Source organism: Stegostoma tigrinum, unplaced genomic scaffold (genome assembly GCF_030684315.1).
Source record: "Stegostoma tigrinum isolate sSteTig4 unplaced genomic scaffold, sSteTig4.hap1 scaffold_288, whole genome shotgun sequence".
NCBI lineage: Eukaryota > Metazoa > Chordata > Chondrichthyes > Orectolobiformes > Stegostomatidae > Stegostoma > Stegostoma tigrinum.
In genome coordinates, this window is record NW_026728216.1 from 137,157 (window position 1) to 161,418 (window position 24,262).

Consider the following 24,262-nt stretch of genomic DNA (forward strand, 5'->3'; position numbering starts at 1 on the left):
TATAGTTGAGACGGGAAATCTCAGAATCTTTAAAAAGCACTTGACGTGTCATTACGTTCAAGGCTATGACCTAGTGTGTTGACAGTGGGTCTAGTGTATATAATAGTATGTCCTTGATAGCGCAGACTCAGTGGGTTGAAGGGCCTCATATATTGTATGATTCACTGATTATGACTATCCCAAACAATGTTGAGGAAGTTGAAATCCCCTGGTATAGTTACCATCTTATTATTGCACACCTCAACATGAGCAATACAGCGTGAAGTTCCAAAATTTACCACGATTGCCAAGCTTGCAGGAGCCCAAACAATGAGGATGATTCTGATCAGCTGCAATAGGCCAACAGAATGGGAAATGACATGGCAGTTAGAGTTCAATACAGCAAAATGTGAGGGGATCTGGGATACAGTGTGGTTTAGTCAGCAGTGGCCCTCCTTCTGAGTCAGAAATGTCGGTGTGATTCTCACTCCGAGACAGAAGGACCCAGTATTCAGTGCAGGAAAGCAAACTTGTGTGGTAATGAATCCTCAGCCTGGATCGACGGGTTAGGTTAGCGGCAGATATATCTACAAGATGAAAAGATGATAATTGCAAAGAGTGGTGATCTTTGCTCACTGTTCTGAGTTCGGGTCACTAGACCCGAAACGTTAACTCTATTTTTCCCTTCACGGATGCTGCCAGACCCACTGGGATTTTCCAGCAACTTTTCGCTTGTTGTTGTCGTTGATCAACTTGCATTGTGTTATCCCATATAAAATGGGAAATGTCCAAGGAAAAAGAAAACGATGCATGAGGTGAAGCAGTTTAACTAAAGGGATAGTGGCAAACAATAAATACTCGAAAGACATTGTTCCAAAGAGTGTGTGAGGACTGAAAAACCCAGGAATGTAGGGGTCATTAAGCCATAAAATGAAGGAATGGAAGTAGGCTTTTTAGCCCATTGAATTTGCTTCACCATTCGATCAGATCATGGCTATCTCTGTTTTGAATATTCTTAGTAACCCAGCTTCAACAGGCCTCTGGAGTAAACAATTCCACAAAATCAAGCCCACAAAGGAAATAAATTCATCTTCATCCCTGTCTTAAATATGTCACGCCTTATTCTGAGATGATGCCCTTTGGCCGTAGATTCTCCTCCAAGAAGAACCAAACTTTCTGCATCGACACTAACAGTTCCCCTAAGAATCCTGTATGTTTTAATAAGGTAACCTTTTACTCTTCTAAATTCTAAAGAGTACAAGTCCAACCTATTTGACCTCCTTAGAAAGAAGATCCTTCTGTACCTAGAATCAACTTAGTTAACCTTCTCTGGACTGCCTCCAATGTTGAGGTTTCTTTCCTTTGATAAAGGGCCAAAAGTATTTGCTGTGTTTGAGATGTGGTCTGTCTAGTACTTTGTATTGTTTTAGCAATACTTCCCTCTTCTTTTATTCCATTCCTTCGAAAGGCCAACAGGAGACTTCCTTGTTAGTTGCTGAGCATGGTTGCTAACTTCTTATGATTCATGCACAAGGACCTCCAAATTCCTCCTGTACTGCAGCTTTCTGCAATCTTTTTCCATTTTAATAACATATAGCTCTTTTATTCTTCTTGCCAAAGCACATAACCTGACATTTTCCACATTATATTCCATCTGCCAAGTTTGTGGCCATTCACTTTGCATGGAAACATAAGAAGTAGAATGAGAAATGGGCCATTTGGCCCTTCACGCTTGCTGTATCATTCATTATGAATATATCGAATCACCCAACACAGTAGCCTGTTCCTCCTTTAACCTTATATCCTGTGATCCACTTAGTTCCAAGTGCTAAACCCAAACTCCTTTTTGAAACTGTGCAATGTTTTAGCATTGATTGATTTCTGTGGTAGTGAATTCTGTAGGCTCATCAGTCTCTGGGTGAAGAAATATCTCCTCGTCTTAGTTTAAGGGTATGAAGAATGACTGTGACTCCTTTGATCTGTACATCCCTGCCATCAAGAACATCTGCCCTCCATTTGACTTGACTGGTCCTGTAAGAATTTTAAGCTTCGATGAGAAGCCCCTTCATTCTTCTGAATGCCAGTGGTATAATCTTATCTGACGCAACCTCTCCTTATATGCCAGTCTGCCTTCCAGGAATCAGTCTGCCAAACCTTTGCTGCACTGTCCCTAGAGCAAGAGTGTGCTTCCTCAGATAAAGAGGCCAAAACTGCACGTAATATTCTTGGTATGTAATTGCAGCAAGACATCCCCACTCCTGAATGCAAATTCTCTCACTCTGAAGGCCCTTCTGCTATTTGCCATCTTAACTGCTTGCTGCACCTGCATGCTTACCTTCAATGACTGAAGTACAGGTTTGCCCAGATCTTATTCTACATACCCATGTCTTAATTTATATCCATTCAGTTTTTGCCTTTCCGTTTTTGCTCCCAAAGTGGATAATCTAACATATATCCGTGTAATACTGTATCTGTCTCACATTTGCCCAGTCATTCAGCTTGTCCCAATGACACTGAAGCATCTCTGCATCCTCCTTACAGCTCACCCTCTCATCCAGCTTTGTGTCACCTGCAGATTTGGAGATATTGCATTTGATTCCTTTGTTTGAATAGGTGGGTAGCCGGAGTCTGAGCACAGATCCTTGTGACACACCACCTGAGTCTGCCTTTGGAAAAAGACCATTTATTCCTATCCTTTGATACTTGCTGACCAGTTTTATTTCCATCTCAATATACTACGGCAATCCCATGGGCTTTAATTTAAAGCACTAATCTCTTATGTGGGATTTTGTTAAAAGCCTTCTGAAAGCCCAAAGAAACCACATCCAGTGGTTCTACCCTCATCAACTGAATGAGTTACATCCACAAAGAATCCCCTAAAAATTTTCAAGTGTGATTTCCCTCTGTCCCTTTCATAAATCCCTGCTGTCCCTGTTTGATCTTGCCACAGATCAGCTGTTAAATATTTTATAGTAAAGAGACCTGAAATTCCTCCACCCAGCGAATCCATTGTTCCTGGTATTATGGCAGGGTGTGGGAATGTCCTTAGTCACCTGAGGAGCCTGGTACAACCAGAGAAGCCGGGTTTCAAAACTTATGAAGAAATAGTAGGAATAGTGGCAGCTGAGAGATGAGCACCAACACAGACTCACAACTGCCATTGGTGTGAAAGAGCACTTCACTCAACAGCAAATTGCTGGTATAAATTAGTCGTATGCAGAAACTGCGGCAATAAAGGGCCCATTGAATGGGTGTGTTTGAGAAAGAAATATGAACAGAGTACAGCAAAAGTACTGAAAGTGAAGAGTAGGAAAAAAATCTACATGGTACAATGACAGCATGGATAATCTGCTAGTTTCACTGGGAGGACCATGGCTGGAAAAAAAATCAAACTCAGTTGGGTTGAACTGAGTTGCTTGTCAGATTCTGAAACTGATTCATTGCAAAATTCTAAAGAAGTGTGCCATTATTGTCATCGGGATCTGGGAGACATGGGGAAGACCTCTGTCGAATTGAAAATCAAGTATGAGAGTCAAGCAAAATGTTGCAAGGCAGGATCAGTGCCTCGTGCAATCAGACTAAAGGTTGAGACAGAATTAAACCTACTTGACAGGGCTCAGAAAGGATTTCCAATGATGTTGCCAGGGTGGAGGATTTGAGCTATGGGGAGGCTGATTAGACTACTTGGCCTGCAGTTTTGGAGGCTGAGGGGAGAACTTGGAGGTTTATAAAATCATGAGGGGCATGGATAGGATGAGTAGCCAAGGTCTTTTCCTTCAAGTAGTGGAGTCAAAAACTAGACGGCACAGCTTTAAGGTGAGGGGGGAAAGATTTAAAATGAACGTAAGGGGCAACGTTTTCCAAGCAGAGGATGGTGTGTGTAAGGAATGAGCTGCCAGAGGAAGTGGTGGAAGCATGTACAATTAGGATATTTAAAAAGCACTTGGATGGGTACATGAATAGGAAGGGTTTAGAGGATATGGGCCAAATACTGGTAAATGGGATTAGATTAATTTAGGATATTCTGTTCGCGTAGATGAGTTGGACCAAAGTGTTCTGTTTCGATGCTGTACGCCTCTATGACACTATGACCATAATTGAGTGACACTGGTCAAGATTGGAATCCTTGAATCCAAAAATGATTGGCCCACACCTATCATTCCACTGATAGATGGAGTATACATCTGCGTTGCTTACAAGTTCGCTACTAATCCAGCACTATGTGCTGAGCAGTATGCTTTGCTTGTAATCGATGACCTACTTGTTGGACCAGCTAGAGGTCTGCTTTTCAGTAAGATTGACCTTAGTCAAGTCTATCTCCAGATGAATAGAGATCCTAAGTCACGGGAATACTTGATTATTGTGACACGTAAAGTAGTATTCAAAAACAAGAGATTTCCATTTGAAATCCATCTGTGCTTGGATTATTCTAACATGCCATGGATCAGATTTGAAGTGGATTGAAAGGAGTCCAGTGTTACCAAGACAATGTTTTACTCACAGGGAGAACCTAAAAAAGAGCATCCTCACAAGTTAGATTTGAAGAAGTGAGGAAAACTGACTGTGATTTTTTAAAAAAGATTTCCATACGATACTAAGGCCATATCATTGATGCCATGGCATTATACAAGTCCCCTTCAAAAGTAAAAACTGAAGTTCACTGTGGGATGCTGTAAATCAGACACTTAGGAGAGAATGCTGAAGGATTTTAGATTACCCTTGCCAAATGAGTTGACAACAAACAGTCCTTATGTAGACATTTTCTACTTTGAGCAAGTAGGGAACACTCTGGCAACGGTAGGACAAATTAAGAGAGACAGTCAAAATAACCCACGACTACGTGAGTGGTGGGTGTGGTACTGCAAAGGGAGCAACTGGAACTGAAACCACATGTCATGTGGAAGCTAGAACTATCTATACAAGGAGGAGGTCTCCTGTGGGGAATGAGGGTCATCACTCCACCACAGCTAAGGAAACGCACGTTAAAGGTCAGGATCGGGATTCCCAGAAGGTATGTTGCCTCCCTGGTGCCAGGGTCCAGGACGTCTCCGATCGGGTGTATAAGGTTCTAAAAGGGGAGGGCGAACAGCGAGAAATCGTGTTACATATTGGGATTAATGATATAGCCAGAAAAAGGATTGAGGATATAAAAAGTGATTTCAGGGAGTTAGGATGGAAGCTGCAAAGCAGGACGAACAGAGTAGTGTTCTCTCGTTTACTACCGGTGCCACGAGATAGCGAGGCGAGGAACAGGGAGCGGGCGCAGCTTAACACGTGGCTGCGCAGCTGGTGTAGGAGGGAGGGCTTCAGATATGTAGACAATTGGGATGCCTTCTGGGGAAGGTGGGACCTGTACAAGATGGACGGGTTGCATCTGAACTGGAAGGGGACCAATGTCCTGGGTGGAAGGTTTGCTCGAGTAGTTTGAGAGGGTTTAAACTAGTATGGCAGGTGGGTGGGAACCTGAGCTGTATACCGGAGGTGAGAGTTGATGCAGGTGAGGCAGTAGCAAGAGGTAGACCAGCTAGTGGGAAGGATTTTCCCGGGAAGAAACCAAGGGATCGGTTAAAGTGTGTTTGCTTTAACTCAAGGAGTATCAGGAATAAAAGTGATGAACTTAGAGCATGGATCAGTACCTGGTGCTATGATGTTGTGGCCATAACAGAGACATGGGTTTCTCAGGGGCAGGAATGGTTGCTGGATATTCCAGGGTTTAGAGCATTTAAAAAGAATGGGGAGGGTGGAAAAAGAGGAGGCGGTGTAGCACTACTAATCAGAGAGGGTATCACAGCTACAGAAGCTTCCATTGTCGAGGAAGATCTGCCTACTGAGTCAGTGTGGGTGGAAATTGGGAACAGCAAGGGAGTAGTCACCTCGTTAGGGGCTTACTACAGGCCCCCCAGTAGCAGCAGGGAGATTGAAGAAAGCATAGGTCGGCAGATTTTGGTAAAGTGCGGACGTAGTAGGGTTGTTGTAATGGGTGACTTTAACTTTCCCAATATTGATTGGAACCTCCTTCGAGCAGGAGATTTGAATGGTGCTGTTTTTGTAAGGTGTGTTCAGGAGGGTTTCCTAACTCAGTACGTTGACAGGCCGACGAGGGGAGAGGCCATTCTAGACTTGGTGCTCGGAAACGAGCCGGGGCAGGTCTCAGATCTTGTGGTGGGAGAGCATTTTGGTGATAGTGACCATAACTGCCTCACATTGTACATAGCTATGGAGAAGGAGAGGATTAGACAAAATGCGAAGATATTTAATTGGGGAAGAGGAAACTATGATGCGATTAGACATGAGTTGGGAAGCATGGACTGGGAGCAATTGTTCCATGGTAAGGGCACTACAGACATGTGGAGACTGTTTAAGGAACAGTTGTTGTGAGTGATGAGTAAATATGTCCCTCTGAGACAGGCAAGAAGGGGTAAGAAAAAGGAACCTTGGATGACGAGAGCTGTGGAGCTTCTCATCAAAAGGAAGAAGGTGGATGCTTTGGAGAGGGTTCAGAGGAGGTTGACCAGGATGCCGCCTGGACTGGAGGGCTTATCTTATAAAGAGAGATTGACTGAGCTCGGACTCTTTTCATTGGAGAAAAGGAGGAGGAGAGGGGACCTAACTGAGGTTTACAAGATAATGAGAGGCATAGATAGAGTTGATAGCCAGAGACTATTTCCCAGGGCAGAAATGGCTGACACGAGGGGTCATAGTTTTAAGCTGGTTGGAGGAAAGTATAGAGGGGATGTCAGAGGCGGGTTCTTTACACAGAGAGTTGTGAGAGCACGGAATGCGTTGCCAGCAGTAGTTGTGGAAGCAAGGTCATTGGGTTCATTTAAGAGACTGCTGGACATGCATATGGTCACAGAAATTTGAGGGTGCTTACATGAGGATCAATGGTTGGCACAACATTGTGGGCTGAAGGGCCTGTTCTGTGCTGTACTGTTCTATGTTCTATGTAGCTTACATAAGGTGGACGAAGCTAGGGTCAAGCTCAGTTCTAGAGGATTACAGGCAGGCGAGGAAAGAGCTCAAAAATGGTCTGAGGAGAGCCAGGAGGGGGCACAAGAAAGGCTTGGCAGAACGGATTAGGGAGAACACAAAGGCATTTTACACTTAGGTGAGGAATAAGAGAATGGTCAAAGAAAGAGTCGGGCCGATCAGGGATAGCATAGGGAACTTGTGTGTGTGGAGTCTGAAGTGGTAGGGGAAGCCCTAAATGAGTTTTTTGCTTTTGTCTTTACGAAAGAAACAAACTTTGTAGTGAATGAAACCTTTGAAGAGCAGGTGTGCATGCTGGAATGGATAGAGATAGAGGAAGCTGACGTGCTGAAAGTTTTGTCAAACATTAAGATTGACAAGTTGCCAGGCCTGGACCAGATTTGTCCCCGGCTGCTTTGGGAAACGAGAAATGCAATTGCTTCGCCACTCGCGAAGATCTTTGCATCCTCGCTCTCCACTGGAGTCTGACCTGAGGACTGGAGAGAGGCAAATGTAATTCCTCTCTTCAAGAAAGGAAATAGGGAAATCCCCGGCAGTTACAGACCAGTAAGTCTCACGCCTGTCGTCTGCAAGGTGTTCGAAAGGATTCTGATGGATAGGATTTCTGACCATCTGGAAGAGCATGGCTTGATTAAATGCAGTCAACACGGCTTTGTGAGGGGCAGGTCATGCCTCACAAACCTTATCGAGTTCTTTGAGGATGTGACTAGAAAAGTTGATGAGGGTCGAGCGGTGGATGTCGTGTATATGGACTTCAGCAAGGCATTTGATAAGGTTCCCCATAGTAGGCTCATTCAGAAGGTCAGGAGGAATGGGATACAGGGGAACTTAGCTGTCTGGATACAGAATTGGTTGGCCAACAGAAGACAGCGAGTGGTAGTAGAAGGAAAATATTCTGCCTGGAAGTCAGTGGTGAGTGGTGTTCCACAGGGCTCTTGGTCCTTGGGCCTCTACTGTTTGTAATTTTTATTAATGACTTGGATGAGGGGATTGAAGGATGGGTCAGCAAGTTTGCAGATGACACGAAGCAAGGAGGTGTCGTTGACAGTATAGAGGGCTGTTGTTGGCTGCAGCGGGACATTGACAGGATGCAGAGATGGGCTGAGAGGTGGCAGATGGAGTTCAACCTGGATAAATGCGAGGTGATGCATTTTGGAAGGTCGAATTTGAAAGCTGAGTACAGGATTAAGGATAGGATTCTTGGCAGTGTGGAGGAACAGAGGGATCTTGGTGTGCAGATACATAGATCCCTTAAAATGGCCACCCAAGTGGACAGGGTTGTCAAGAAAGCATATGGTGTATTGGCTTTCATTAACAGGGGGATTGAGTTTAAGAGTCGTGAGATCTTGTTGCAGCTCTGTAAAACTTTGGTTAGACCGCACTTGGAATAATGCGCCCAGTTCTGGTCGCCCTATTATAGGAAAGATGTGGATGCTTTGGAGAGGGTTCAGAGGAGGTTTACCAGGATGCTGCCTGGACTGGAGGGCTTATCTTATGAAGAGAGGTTGACTGAGCTCGGACTCTTTTCATTGGAGAAAAGGAGGAGGAGAGGGGACCTAATTGAGGTATACAAGATAATGAGCGGCATAGATAGAGTTGATAGCCAGAGACTATTTCCCAGGGCAGAAAAGGCTAACATGAGGGGTCATAATTTTAAGCTGGTTGGAAGAAAGTATAGAGGGGATGTCAGAGGCGGGTTTTTTACACAGCGAGTTGTGAGAGCATGGAATGCGTTGCCAGCAGCAGTTGTGGAAGCAAGGTGATTGGAGACATTTAAGAGACTGCTGGACATGCATATGGTCACAGAAATTTGAGGGTGCTTACATGAGGATCAATGGTTGGCACAACATTGTGGGCTGAAGGGCCTGTTCTGTGCTGTACTGTTCTATGTTCTATGTTCTATGTAATGAGAAGGGAATCATTGCCAATCTAGCTGTGCAAGATTTCTTAGAGATGAGTGACCATAACATGATAGAATTTTTAAAATCAGGATGGAGAGTGAGAGAGTTGATTTTGAGACCAGGATGCTGTATCTTAATCATGAAAGCTGAAGATATGAGGCATGAAGTTAGCCTTGATAGATAGGAAAGAGTTGCTTAAAGAGATGTCAGTGGATAGGCAATGGCAAACATTTAAGGAACACGTCGGGGGACTGCAACAACTGTTTAATCCTGTCTGGCATTAAAGCAAAATGGGTAAGAGGGCCAATCCATGACTTAACAAAGGAAATTAGCGATAGAATCTGATCCAAGTAAACGACATTTGAGGATTGGCAGCAATTTCGAATTTAGCAAAGAAGGACCAAGGGATTGATTAAGAAGGAGTAAATGCAGTACAAATGTAAACATACAGGGAACATAAAGACTGACACAAAGAGTTTCTATAGACACGTCAAGAGAAAGCGACTGCTAAAGACAAATGTTAGGAAGGGCGTTGACCAGTCAAGGGAAGACGGACAGGTCAAGGAGGCATGGATGAGGCTTGTAGGTAGGAGGTGGGGTGGGGGTTAGGGTGTAACTCTAACCCTAAACCTAGCCCTAACCCAAACTCTCAGTCTAATCCCCACTCCACCTCCTACCTACCAGCGTAATCCCTGCCTCCTTGACCTGTCTGCCTTCCCTTGACTGACGAACCCCCATCTTAACTCCTCACCAACACTCACTTTTACTGGCTCCATCGCTGACTCTTTGATCTGTCTGTTTCCTCTCCACCTACCTTCTACTCTATCCATCTTCTATCCACCTCCCCTTCTCGCTTTATTTATTTCAGAATCCCCTTCCCCTCTCCCATTTCTGAAGAAGGGCCCAAACCTGAAACGCCATCTTTCCTGCTCCTCTGATACCACTTGGCCAGCTGTGTTCATCCAGCTCCACACCTTGTTATCTCAGATTCTCCAGCAATGGCAGTTCCTACCATCTCTGAAATGGTATGTTGGCCTTCATTCCGAGAGGTTTTGAGTACAGGAGCCAGAATGTGTTTTTGCAGTTGCACAGCGCCTTAGTGAAGCCGCACCTAGAATATAGTGTGTGCAGTTTTGTGCTCCCCTTCTGCAGAAGGATGCTGTTACTCTCTTAGTTTATCAGTGCACCGAATGTTTATCAGGCTGATTCGGGGGATGGCAGATCTGATGTATGATCAGAAATTGACTCGGTTAGGATTGTTTTCGCTGGAATTCAAATGAATGAGGTGGATCACACAGAGACTTATAAAATTCGAACAGGACTGGACAGGATAGATGCAGTTCCCAGTGGTGGGTGTGTCCAGAACCAGGGGTCACAGTATGACGATTCAGGATAGACGATTTAGGATGCTTGTGAGGAGGTATTTCTTGACCCAAGGAATGGTGAGCCAGTGGAAATCATTACCAAAGGAAGTAATTGATTGTAAAACATTGAACGTATTCAAGACATGGCTAGATATAACACTTGGGGTGAATGGGATCAAAGGTTATGGAGAGAAAGCAGGATTAGGCGATTGAGTTGGATGATCAGTCATGATCAGAAGGAATGGTGGAGCAGACTCGGAGAGCCAATTGGCCTCCTCCCTGCTCCTATCTTCCATGTTTTCAATTGCCACTCTCTGAAATGCAAAGCTTGAGCAATTGTGCAACTTTGAGCTGGGTGCTGGGAGTTTGGTCAGTAACGAAGTTCGGTAAGGCTCGGCAGGACAGCGCTTGTTGCTGTTTCTAACATTTTCACCCTGTAGGACTTGGTCCTTGCTGTGCTTCAATGGAAGAAGTTAGCTAATTGGAGATATCTGCAAGTTGTTAAGGTTCCAATGGTTTAAAGTGATTTGGGGAAGTGTGGTATTGTTCATAAAGTACATCATGAAGATAAATAAGATAAAAGAGAAAAGAATGACGAGAGTAAGATGAGGGCCAATCAACCATAATAGTGGGAAGATGTGTGTGGTGTCAGAGGAGATAGGGGAAGCACGAAATGAATATTTTTCAACAGTATTCACTCCAGAAAACGACAATGTTGTCGAGGAGAATACTGAGATACAGGCTACTAGAGTAGGTGGGATTGAGGTTCACAAGGAAGAGGTATTAGAAATCCTACAGAGGGTGAAGATAGATAGGTCCCCTGGGCCGGATGGGATTTATCCTAGGATCCTCTGGGAAGCCAGGGAGGAGATTGCCGAGCCGTTGCCATTGATCTTTAACTCGTCATTGTCTACAGGAATAGTGCCACATGATTGGAGGATTGCAAATGTGGTTCCCCTGTTCAAGAAAGGGAGTAGAGACAACCCTGGTAATTATAGACCAGTGAGCCTTACTTCAGTTGTTGGTAAAGTGTTGGAAAAGGTTATAAGGGATAGGATTTATAATAATCTGGAAAGGATTAAACTGATTAGGGATAGTCAGCACGGTTTTGTGAAGGGAAGTTCGTGCCTCACAAACCTTATTGAGTTCTTTGAGAAGGTGACCAAACAGGTAGATGAGAGTAAACCGGTTGATGTGGTGTATATGGATTTCAGCAAGGCATTCGATAAGGTTCCCCACAGGAGGCTCTTGTACAAAATGCGGAGGAATGGAATCGTGGGAGACATAGCAGTTTGGATCGGAAATTGGCTTGCTGAAAGAAGACAGAGGGTGGGAGTTGATGGGAAATGTTCATCCTGAAGACCAGTTACTAGTGGTGTACCACAAGGGTCGGTGTTGGGTCCACTGCTGTTTGTCATTTTTTTTAAATGACCTGGATGAGGGTGTAGAAGGATGGGTTCGTAAATTTGCAGACAACACTAAGGTCGGTGGAGTTGTGGATAGTGTCGAATGTTGCTGTAGTTTGCAGAGAGACGTAGATAGGCTGCAGAGCTGAGCTGAGAGGTGGCAAATGGAGTTTAATGCAGACAAGTGTGAGGTGATGCACTTTGGTAGGAGTAACCAGAAGGCAAAGTACTGGGCTAATGGTAAGATTCTTAGTAGTGTAGATGAGCAGAGAGATCTCGGTGTCCATGTACACAGATCCTTGAAAGTTGCCACCCAGGTTGACAGGGCTGTTAAGAAGGCATACAGTGTTTTAGCTTTTATTGATAGAGGGATCAAGTTCCGGAACCAAGATGGCATGCTGCAGCTGTACAAAACTCTGGTGTGGCTGCACTTGGAGTACTGCGTACAGTTCTGGTCACTGCATTACAGGAAGGATGTGGAAGCTTTGGAAAGGGTGCAGAGGAGATTTACTAGGATGTTGCCTGGTATGGAGGGAAGGTCTTACGAGGAAAGGCTGAGGGACTTGAGGCTGTTTTTCTTCGAGACAAGAAGGTTGAGAGGTGACTTAATTGAGACATATAAGATAATCAGAGGGTTAGATAGGGTGGCTATGAGAGCCTTTTCCCTGGGATGGTGACGGCGAGCACGAGGGGGCATAGCTTTAAATTGAGGGGTGAAAGATAGAGGACAGATGTCAGAGGTAGTTTGTTTTCTCAGAGAGTATTGAGGGAATGAAACGCTTTACCTGCAACTGTAGTAGATTCGCCAACTTTAGGTACATGTAAGTCGTCATTGGATAAGCATATGGACGTACATGGAATAGTGTCGGTTAGATGGGCTTCAGATCAGTATGACAGGTCGGCACAACATCGAGGGCCAAGGGCCTGTACTGTGCTGTTATGTTCTATGTTCTATAAACAATTTCACCTCCCAGTCGCAGACCATTTTAACTCCCCCTCCCATTCTTTTGACGACCTGTCCATCATGGGCTTCCTGCAGTGCCACAATGATGCCACCCGAAGGTTGCAGGAACAGCAACTCATATTCCGCTTTGGAACCCTGCAGCCCAATGGTATGAATGTGGGCTTCATAAGTTTTAAAATCTCCCCCTCCCCCACTGCATCCCAAAACCTGCCCAGCTCGTCTCCTCCCCCAACTGCATCCCAAATCCAGCCCAGCTCATCCCCGCCTCCCTAACCTGTTCTTCCTCTCACCTAACCCCTCCTCCCACCTCAAGCCGCACCTCCATTTCCGACCTACTATCTCATCCCGCCTCCATGACCTGTCTGTCCTCCCCGGACTGACCTATCCCCTCTCCACATCCCCACCTACACTCTCTTCTCCACCTATCTTCTCCTCTATCCATCTTCAGTCCGCCTCCCCGTCTCTCCCTATTTATTTCAGAACCCTCTCCCCATCCCCGTCTCTGATGAAGGGTCTCGGCCCAAAACTTCAGCTTTTGTGCTCCTGAGATGCTACTTGGCCTGTTGTGTTCGTCCAGCTTCACACTTTGTTGTCTTGGATTCTCCAGCATCTGCAGTTCCCATTATCTCTCCCTTCAGCCCAACTGCCTATTTTCTGTTCTTTGACCAATTCTGAAAACATGCTAATATACTATCCCAAAATTATGTGTTTTTTCTTATATTAGGTAAACTTCGGGCGATATTTTTTCAAGTGCCATTTTAAAATCTAAACACAATACATCTACTGGTTCTGTTTTATCCATCCTGTCTGTTACTTTCTCAAAGAATTTTTTAAAAATTGCCAGGCACAATTTCCCCACCATGAAGCTATGCTGACTTTGCTTGATTATATTATCTGCTTCCACTGTTATGGACTCGATCAAATCCCCACACATAGGTATCAAGGAGACAACATAGACTCAAACTTTTATTTAAAGACAATTCTAAGGTGCTGTGTTCCAGATGTAAATCGATTGGGCACACCACTCAGCTTTAAGCAAAACCACTTTCCCCCCAGTTAAAATGCAAGCAAAAGAAAGAAGAATTAAGATTAGTTTAACTCTACTGGAAAACTTAATTGAATAATATATTACTTAACTACCAAACAACAACTGTTCCAATATCATAATATCCCACAAACACATCTTGGCAAAGGCAAAGTCAGTAAAACAGATTGTCTCACATGATTCTGGTAGCAGAAAGAGAACCCCTGCTTTTAGCACACAGAGAGAGAGAGAGAGATAACAGCTTCCACAGCCAACTTCAAACCTCAACAACTGTCGAAATCTCAACGAAAACCTTGGTTCTGTGGGAGCCTGACATGACCCATTCATACTGAGATAGTAAGAACTGCTGATGCTGGAGAATCTGAGATAACAAGGTGTAGAGCTGGATGAACACAACAGGCCATGCAGCATCAGAGGAGCAGGAAAGCTGATGTCTTGGCTGAGACCCTTCTTTGGAAATTACCCATTCATGCATGCTGCTTTTGTTGTTACAACTTCCAAAAAATAAAACCCCAAGGCCTCACGAGTTGTTTATTGGTTTCGAGAAGAACACAAGCCAGGACAAAATACACCTCTTAAAGCCATAGTATTGCCAGACCACATGACCTGCTGTTGCAGCTTTTACAACAGACTGCAATATTTTCCCAATGAGAGGTTGCCTATTTTTTGTCATCCTTCCTTTTCATATCAAGTTGTTACATTGGCAGTATTCCCATCTACTGCTTGAAATGTTCCAGATTCCCAGGATATTTGGAAGATGACTGTCAGTGCATCCAGTATCTCTGTGGCTACATCTTTTAATATCCTAGTGCAGAGTACATCAGGTCCAGGATACCTCTCGACCTTTCGCCCCATTAGTTTCCCGAGCACCTTTTCTCTGGTGATATTTCCTGTCTGCTTTTTGCTCTTTGTTCACTAAATATTTTTGAGATGGTATTTGTGCCTTTTGCTGTGAAGACTGACATAAAGTATTTATTTGTCTCATTTGCCATTTCCTGATTCCCCATTATTATTTTTGCAGCCTTCATTCTTTAAGGGATCTGCGTTCACTTTGACCTCTTCCTTCATTTGTTCAAATAAGCTCTTATTGTCTGTTTCTTTTCTATTTCTCAGCTTTGAAATCTTTCCTTATTTCTGGTTTCCCACTAACCTTGGGCACTGACTGTTGAATTGGCAGAACATTGGAGAGAATGCTGAGGATATGGAAGTTTTGGTCTGATAAATAGTACTCGACATGGTGCTGTTGCCCCAGCTCCTGCTCAGGTCTCTCCCAGTTGAAATGCCAAATAGGAGCCTGCCCATGCTCTTCACATCTGCCCTGCAGCATTAAATGGCTGGAGGCAGGACATCAGGCACCCTCTTGGATGGAAGTTCTACCTTGTCAAACTCCTGGCCACTTAGAGCTCAGAAGAGTCTGAAGTTGCTGATGGCTGGAGGGCGGGTCCCCGACGAGAGGTACGGAGTGGCCGAGGGTTGTTAGGGGTTGTTGAAAGGTTGGATGAGAGTTTAAGGGTGTGAAGTGCCTAGGATCAGGCCAAGGGGCCTGCGAATGAGGTTCCCCTTCCAACTCACGTTTTCTAGGCTGGATTATGCATCTAAAGCTGACTGTCTTTCTGATTGACATCTATCTCCTTAGGCAATAGAGGGGATCTCTTAAATTGCCATCAACTGGTCTCAGCAGGCCAAAGGATAGGCAGGCTGCTTGACAGTTCCCCAGAACTTCCACACATATACACACAGTGCCCTCCAGATTTTATGTGTTTCTTCCCACCTTCGTATCTGTGGGATGGGGCTGTATAATCGAGCTCATGCAGTGCTAAAACAAAGAAGTTATCCTGAACCTTGAAATAGGACTGGAATGATGCAGCCAAATCTGGTGACTAAACTTCAAGGGTAATAATTTTGGTAGTATTGAATAATAATGATGGAATTTACCCAACGTATTTTAGGAATGTGACATTTTATCAACAAATTTCGCTAATGCTATTTTCATTGGAGTACAGGGGATTAATAAGTAGTTAATGAAACATAAAGGATTATGATCAGTTGGGGTAAAATAAACGTGGAAAGGCTGTGTTCCCATGGCTGATGGATGATGTTACAAGGAGAAGGGAATGCATTCATGTTTTGGGGAAAAGATGTAGGGGTTGTAAAGAGGAATTTTTTTGAAGCAGTCAATGTTCATGGGCCAGGATCTTGCTGCCTGTGGAAGGGTTAGAAGCCGAGAAAATCAATGATTTCAGTCACATGAATGCATATCTCTGGGCGCTTCATTCCTCACATTGCCATTAGATTTTATTTATGGAGGTTCTGTTATATTTCGAGTGGTTCGACTGGCATTTGATGTTTTGATGAAGTTTGCCAGATTTTGTTGGCATCATGTGAACTAACATTGAAGTGATACTTGGTTAACTACTAATTGTTTTTGGTAGACACTGTAGAACATACCATATGTATGACAAAATAGCAAAATTACAAGAGAAATCTAGTTCAAAACCTAGGTAACAGAGCACCTTTTTAAAATTAACAAGAATGTGTGATTAACACACTTAATAGCTGTGGCATAGTGTGATTTAAAAGAATGCTGATTACCAGAAGTGAAATATGGGTTGTAAGATCCACTATTTTAAACGGGTAAAGAGCCAATTAGATTGTACTTTGGATTTGGATGTCGTGAGAATGAACATCGGTTGAAAGAGATGGATGTTTGAGGTTAAATTGTTGTGAGTCCTGCTTCATAAATATAAAGGAGGGCTTCATGACATAGAAAGCTACTGTTCCTCCACCATTGTTCTGCAGAAATTACTGAACCAAACAACAGAATATGACCAGCATCACTGACGGTTCCCTCGTTAGATTTGACATTTTGCATTTGAGAAGGAAATGGCCTGTTTCCATCATTCCAGAGTACTTTTGTGAATCCTTGTATTTATTTCGAGGCCAAATAAAGGAATTAATTTTATTTAATAGCTCCAATAAGTTAAAACTGTAATTGAAGTTAGTTTTCTTCCTCCTTTGTAGTGGATCTGTTGGAGTTGCACACAGCACAACGCGTCTTGGATCAACACAAATTGACACAAAACGAGCAACGTCGAAATGTGACTGAAGTAATCAACTGTTTGACGACCATTTATGATGGTTTGGAACAAAATCACTTGGTCAATGTGTCACTCTGTGTCGACATGTGTCTGAACTGGCTGCTGAGCGTCTTTGATACGTATCTATGATTTACACTTTAATGTAGTATGTTTAGATTGTCCTAAGGTGCATGAAACTGCATGCGACGTATTGGATTTTGATATGTACATGATCAGTTAAGTAAATGTGAAGATTGTTGACTGATTAAAATCAATCCGAGTATTGATGACATAAGGTTTCAGTATGTTCTAATTTCATTTTAGTTCAACAGAGAAAGTAGTTGAAAGTTTGAGCGACTTTTGTTTTAAATCATAAAATTGAAAGTGATATACTTTTGATTCCATTTGGTCAGATCTGTACAGGATCATGTAGACGTCTTGACACTCTGATTGTAATGCTCTTCACGGTGACAAATGATAGTGCTGGAGAAAGATATGTATAAAGTACACAATATGAACATCATCCAGTTAATGTCAAGGAATAAATGGCTTTGTGAGGGGCAGGTCATGCCTCACAAACCTTATCGAGTTCTTTGAGGATGTGACTAGAAAAGTTGATGAGGGTCGAGCTGTGGATGTCGTGTATATGGACTTCAACAAGGCATTTGATAAGGTTCCCCATGGTAGGCTCATTCAGAAGGTCAGGAGGAATGGGATACAGGGGAACTTAGCTGTCTGGATACAGAATTGGCTGGCCAACAGAAGACAGCGAGTGGTAGTAGAAGGAAAATATTCTGCCTGGAAGTCAGTGGTGAGTGGTGTTCCACAGCGCTCTTGGTCCTTGGGCCTCTACTGTTTGTAATTTTTATTAATGACTTGGATGAGGGGATTGAAGCATGGGTCAGCAAGTTTGCAGATGACACGAAGCAAGGAGGTGTCGTTGACAGTATAGAGGGCTGTTGTTGGCTGCAGCGGGACATTGACAGGATGCAGAGATGGGCTGAGAGGTGGCAGATGGAGTTCAACCTGGATAAATGCGAGGTGATGCATTTTGGAAGGTCGAATTTGAAAGCTGAGTACAGGATTAAGGATAGGATTCTTGGCAGTGTGGAGGAACAGAGGGATCTTGGTGTGCATATACATAGATCCCTTAAAATGGCCACCCAAGTGGACAGGGTTGTTAAGAAAGCATATGGTGTATTGGCTTTCATTAACAGGGGGATTGAGTTTAAGAGTCGTGAGATCTTGTTGCAGCTCTGTAAAACTTTGGTTAGACCGCACTTGGAGTAATGCGCCCAGTTCTGGTCGCCCTATTATAGGAAAGATGTGGATGCTTTGGAGAGGGTTCAGAGGAGGTTTACCAGGATGCTGCCTGGATTGGAGGGCTTATCTTATGAAGAGAGGTTGACTGAGCTCGGACTCTTTTCATTGGAGAAAAGGAGGAGGAGAGGGGACCTAATTGAGGTATACAAGATAATGAGCGGCATAGATAGAGTTGATAGCCAGAGACTATTTCCTAGGGCAGAAAAGGCTAACATGAGGGGTCATAGTTTTAAGCTGGTCGGAGGAAAGTATAGAGGGGATGTCAGAGGCGGGTTCTTTACACAGAGAGTTGAGAGAGCATGGAATGCGTTGCCAGCAGCAGTTGTGGAAGCAAGGTCATTGGGGTCATTTAAGAGACTACTGGACATGCATATGGTCACAGAAATTTGAGGGTGCTTACATGAGGATCAATGGTCGGCACAACATTGTGGGCTGAAGGGCCTGTTCTGTGCTGTACTGTTCTATGTTCTATGTTCTATGTTCTAACTGTGTCATTGTGGTATTTTCCAGACTAATTGTCCTTCAGCTAATCTCAGTCAGATTGTTTACTAAACTCCATTTAGGAATAATGTTATGCACTTCACTTGGAAATGTATGAGGACTGTGACAGTATATTGGGGAATCCTTGCAAGCGGAGAGAATTTTATTTTCTTTCAGTCCGGGCTGGATATAATTCTAGGACTTGGAGATGAAAGTCCGGGGTTAAACTTTCAGTGTCCTTCTGTACACCCCTAATCACCTCCAATATTTCATTTATATTAAATTGAGCTTCGTCTGCATGAGATGTGTTCCAATATTATATCATTATTGTGACTGTCAATTTTGACATTGTTCATTAGGTGCGTACCCTTCATATTGATTGCAGCTCAAGGTCCTTCTGGATGTCAAAACCAAAATGTTGCATTTTCCAGTAAAATTGCAGACATTGAGCGGAAATTCACACTAGGGAGTACTGAAAGGCATGGATTATTTCTCAGTACCACCCTCATTCATACTTTTTCTACCTGCCAGACAGAAACTAGACTCTCAGAATTACCAAAATGAAATTCTGAGTGGGTGTGTGGTGCTTGCACATTGCTCAATGCTCCTCTGGACCTCCAACTTGGGTAGTAGTCACCAGCATCTGCAGCCACACCCTTCAGTAGCACCCCATCTCCACAGTTTTGACATGTGGCATGTTCCAGCCTCAGCACATCTCACATCTGCTTTCAGTACTCTTCTGTACTTCATTGCTGCATTTTGGATTGCAGCAGCCCCCCTCATTGCAGTGCTACTGCCAGGGCACTTTTATATGCAGGAACAGGCACCCATTCGTGTATTGGGCCACGTTACACATCAGGACACCTTGCTTGAGCTCTCCACTCTCATTTTGTCCCTGCATGAATGCTAACAGCTCCTCTGCCTTGTCTTCATTTGCCTTGTCTTTTTATGGGTTGCCCCCTCCGCCACACCTCACAGACTCATAATGCGAGTATATTGATTAACCTTTTGGCATCGAGACAAAGCCAGACAGCTTGTCATGTTTGTCAGCAGTCATCAATCAAAGGAGTGGGTGTGTTGCCGTTCAGCACCGTGATATGTTGATCTCACACCTGCAGCATGTGCCAGCTGCAGAAGCACAGAATGCGTTGCATTGTCTCCAACCTCATGGTCATGCTTCAGGTTCCGAGGGGAATGGTCTCCAGTCAAGGGAGGCAGTTTCAGGCAGCAGATCTAGGTAACTCCAGGGCATTGTCTGATATCACTCGAGGGGCTTGGATGCAATCAGTTGGCTGCTCAGGATGACCATCGTCAGGACACTGTCCTCATAGGTTGTGAGAAGTCGAACGTTAGACACCTCACTACCTGTGTTGGCTCTTTCTGCCCTACTGTGGGCTGTTTTTCCTGGATGAAACAAAGGGAGGGATTGAGTGAGATGAAATGAGCTGGTGCATTTGTTAGTGCTCATGTATGTTTGGGAAGGGAGGTGAGGTCTCCTGGGTGAGAGCAAGAGGCACAGAGACATAGAGGATTAATAGCCTTGGGCCCTCAAGTCGGCGAGAGCAGGTGAAGACAGACATTGAATGCTTTGGTGAGAATGGTATTACATGAGCTGTGCTGAAGGGTGGTGCAGAATTAGAGAGAGGGTGAATGTGAGGTAGCACAGAACAATGAGGCTCTTCTTCTGTTGGAGCAGGGGTCACTGATCTTGCAGCACTGCTGGATGGTTCTTTTGGTGGTTGAGCCTGCATTGGCACTGGACAGCCTTGGATCAGTCTGGCCGAGTCTTGTGTCGTGGCCTCCTGTGCTTGTCCTTGGGAAAGAGGACAGTTCTGCACTGCACCAATCCATCCACCAGGACCTCCAGGTCCCTAACTGTAAAGTAAGGTGCTAATTTCCCCTTTCCTGCCCTGTCTGGGACAAATGCTATGAACGGTCCGAGGCAGTTCTGGATTCTGAGCAATTTACTGGTCCACAATAGCCTTCAAACATGGCACGAGTGCCAGTAATACCGGGATGGTCCAGTTACTTTGAGTGGAGAACGAACTAGCGTCGGTTGAGAGAGGCACAACAGGAGCATTGTTGCCAGTTATTGAATAGGTTTGCAACAACAGAGTGAGAAAATTTCTTCGGTCTTTTGGAGAGATACTGTCCTTGCAGTGCAATAAAAATGACACTGAACTGATTCATTCCAGTGTTTTAGACCTGAAGATTTAAGAACAGAATTAGATCATTCAGCCCATTGAGTGGGATCTATCATTCTCAATCCCATTCTCCTTTGTCCATACTAAGCAAGAACATATCTATCTATGCCTGAAATCAACTCTGACTTGGCCTCCACAGCTTTCTACATCAATGAGTTCCACAGATTCGCAACTTTCTGACTGAATAAATTCCTCCTCATCTCCATCCTGAAGGGTGGTCCCTTTGACTCTGAGGCTGTGCCCTCAGGTCCAAGTCTCTCCGACTCGTGGAAACAACATCTCCGTGTGCACTCTATCCAGGCCTGACTGACCTTCAGTGTGACCCCCTTCGTCCTTCTAAACTCCGTCGAGTACAGACCCAGAGTTCTCAGCCACTCCTCACATGACAGTCCCTTCATCCCCAGGATTATGTTTGAGAACCTCCGCGAGACCCTGACAAAGGCCCGCACATCCTTCCTTAGATAGATGGCCAAAAACTGCTCTTAATATTCCAAATGCAATATGACCAGAGCCTTACACAGCCTCAGCAATACATCTCTGCTCTTGTATTTTTGCCGTCTTGAAATGAATGCTGACATTGCATTTGCCTTCCCAACTGCCAACTGAACCTGCATGTTAAAAGAATCCTGAACTGGGGCATCTTTGTGCTTCAGATTTCTGAAGCCTTTCCCCATTTAGAAAATAGTCTATGCCTGTAATGCCACTTCTCGAAAGACTCTCTGTGACCTCCCAACCCCCTCAACACTGCCTGCCTTTCCACCTATCGAAATGTCATCTGCAAACTTAGCAACAACCCACTATGGGCAACAATACCATCAGTTCCTTTGTCCAGATTGTTAATGTATAATGTGAATGGCTGTAGTCTGAACTCTGATGACTGCGGAACTCCTATAGTTGCTGGCTGCCATCCTGAAAAAGACCCTTTTATTGCCACTCTGTGCATTCCGCCAGTTAGCCAATTCTCTGTCCGTGGCAGTACCTACTCCCGAACACCATAAGCTCATTTTTTTAAATTTTGAAGCCTCCTGTGTGGGACCTTCTCAAAGGCTTTCTGGAAATCCAAACAGATAAAGTTCAATGGTTCTCTTTTGTTTTAACTCACTGGTTACATTCTCAAAGAATCTAACAGAGACCTTCCCTTGACAAAGTTGTGTTTTCTCAGCCCAATTTAGCATGTATTTCCAAGTATTACCATGTACTTCCAAGTACTCTCCGGCCTCATCCTTAATAATGGACTCTAAAATCTGACCTAATGACCAGCGCCAGGCTAACAGGTCTATAATTTCTTGTCTTTTGCCTCCCTCCATTTTAAACAGGGGCGTTATATTTGCCATTTTGTACTCCTTTGGGACCCACCCTGACTCCAGTAATTCCTGAAAGATCACCAATAACTGCATGGTTTTTTCACTTATCTCCTTCAGAACTCTGGGGGGCAGTCCATCTGGTCCATGTAATTTACCATCTTCTCGGAATTATAGAATTCCTACAGAGCGGAAAGAGGCCATTGGGTCTGCACCATCTCCGCAAAGAACATCCCACCGAGACCCAGCCCTGTACTGTTTCCCCGCAAGCTCACATTTGCCATGGCTGATCCACCTTGCCTGCACATCTTTGGACTGTGGATGGAAATCAGAGCACCTGGCGGAGACCCGTGCAGACATGGGGAGAATGTACAAATTCCACACAGACCCTTCAGCTTCTCCTTTGAGATGGCCACCACACTCACTTCTGCTTCAGACTCCCTTAAAGTTCTACTACTGGTGCCTTCCAACCTGAAGACTGATGCAAAATACTTGTTCAGTTCCTCTGCCATTTCTTTGTTCCCCAACATGACTTATTTGGCCCCTCTTGAAATTTTCTTTGGATTTTCAGGGGTGTTTTACAATAACAATATCTACTTTATTGTGTTGACAAATGGATTATTTAGATCATCACAGAAACAAAAAGCAAAATTCATCAGTACTCTCAATTAACAATCATATATATATATTAATATCACAATCAATGCATTTCCATCAGGTAAGCACGTAGCTGGAACTTTCTAACCTGGCAGTTTTCACTTTTCATTTCTCAGATTTCACTCTCAGACAGAACAGTTGATGTTGACACACTGTTCATTAAAAATAGCATCCACTGTATTTTTCCCCATGTTGTAGCTCGTGGGCTTGTGTCACCTTAACCCATAGAGTCCATGTTCATTTTCAAGCAAGTTATTACTTTCGTGATTTCAGGTGTTACATTCAGAAGGGTACCATGCTGCAATTCGAGCCTGCAGTTTCCAGAGTCATCCCAATGTGGAAGATTTTGAAAAGTATCTAAGTTTCCCTAATTTACTTGTCTTTTAGATCCAAACTGATGAAGACCACGGTCCAGATTTCTGTTCTTAACAAGAATGCCTATTTATTACAACTGCGTAGATTCTAGCTACAGTCAGATATTTACAAACATTGGACACATATCTGTACAAATTAAAACTGTAAGCCCCCTGTTAACTCATCTTCCTGCAGACAAACATCGAGGGGAGAGGGATAAAACATGGATATTATAGGTGTAAAAAAAAGGCTAAGTAAGCTGTTCAGTGGTCCCTGTTCACAGGATTTGCAAAGATGATCTTGAGGATATAAAACAAATGAATAAATATCCCGGAGTGACTTATTATCTATAAAAACATGTGTTGATGATATGGCATTGCTATGATCATAAAATAGAACGTTGTCCAATTTCCTATGAGCATTACCGTAGTTTTCATTTGTATTCTCCATGTCGGGAACATACTTAATTAGTACTTTACTGATTAAGTGACCTTTGCTCATCTACAGTGTTCAGTTGCAAACAGCCAATAGTTTATTATTCTAATTTCGTAACTTTGGTTTGGAATTTTGTCATAGGAAATGTATTTCACCTACATTACCCTGTGTAATTGTAGCCAATCCTCCATTGGCAAAGAAACACAACTACAGAAGTTAATAAAAGAAAGAAGTGCATTTATGTAGCTCATTTTATGGTCTCAGGCATAAAAAGTACTTTATAGGCAGCTGAACTACCTTTGAAATGTCGTCACTGATGTAGCATAAGAAAACCTGTTGTATTTAAAATAGTCAGAAGTAAAGAAATATGAAATAATAAAGAAAGAAGAAATAGTAAAATAGATATGAAATTATGAATGTAAAGAAATATAAAATCTTCAGCCCTTTGCGAGTGGAGACGTAGAATCAGGAGATGCAGAGTCAGTATGGAGCCTACCAGGGAGGAGGCAATTCTGGATCTGGTGTTGTGCAACGAACCGGATTTGATCAGGGACCTTGAAGTAAAGAAGCCATTAGAGGTAGTGACAATAATATGATAAGTTTTAATCAGCAATTTGAGAGGGAGAAGGGAGAATTGGAAGTGTCAGCATTGTAGTTGAAGAAAGGGAACTATGGAGCGATGAGGGAGGAGCTGGCCAAAGTTCAATGGTTCAATACCGTAGCAGGGATGGCAGTGGAACAACAATGGCAGGTATTTCTGGATATAATGCAAAAGGTGCGGG

At 43.7% G+C, this 24,262-nt stretch overlaps 1 protein-coding gene across 6 annotated transcripts in view; it reads left to right on the forward strand.

Annotated features, from left to right (window-relative positions):
• The window catches only part of LOC132208090 (utrophin-like), a 146,956-nt gene extending 129,897 nt beyond the window's left edge, over positions 1–17,059 (forward strand). For 5 of the 6 annotated variants that reach the window (XR_009444183.1, XM_059643835.1, XM_059643834.1 and 2 more), the window contains one exon: positions 16,671–17,059. Coding sequence is in view for 4 of the 6 variants with exons in the window: in XM_059643835.1 (XP_059499818.1) it covers positions 16,671–16,724 (54 nt within the window). In the remaining 2 variants the exon portion in view is untranslated. The remainder of the gene's footprint in view (positions 1–16,670) is intronic. The other variant, XR_009444182.1, reaches the window with a different exon arrangement.
• The last annotated feature ends 7,203 nt before the right edge of the window (positions 17,060–24,262 follow it).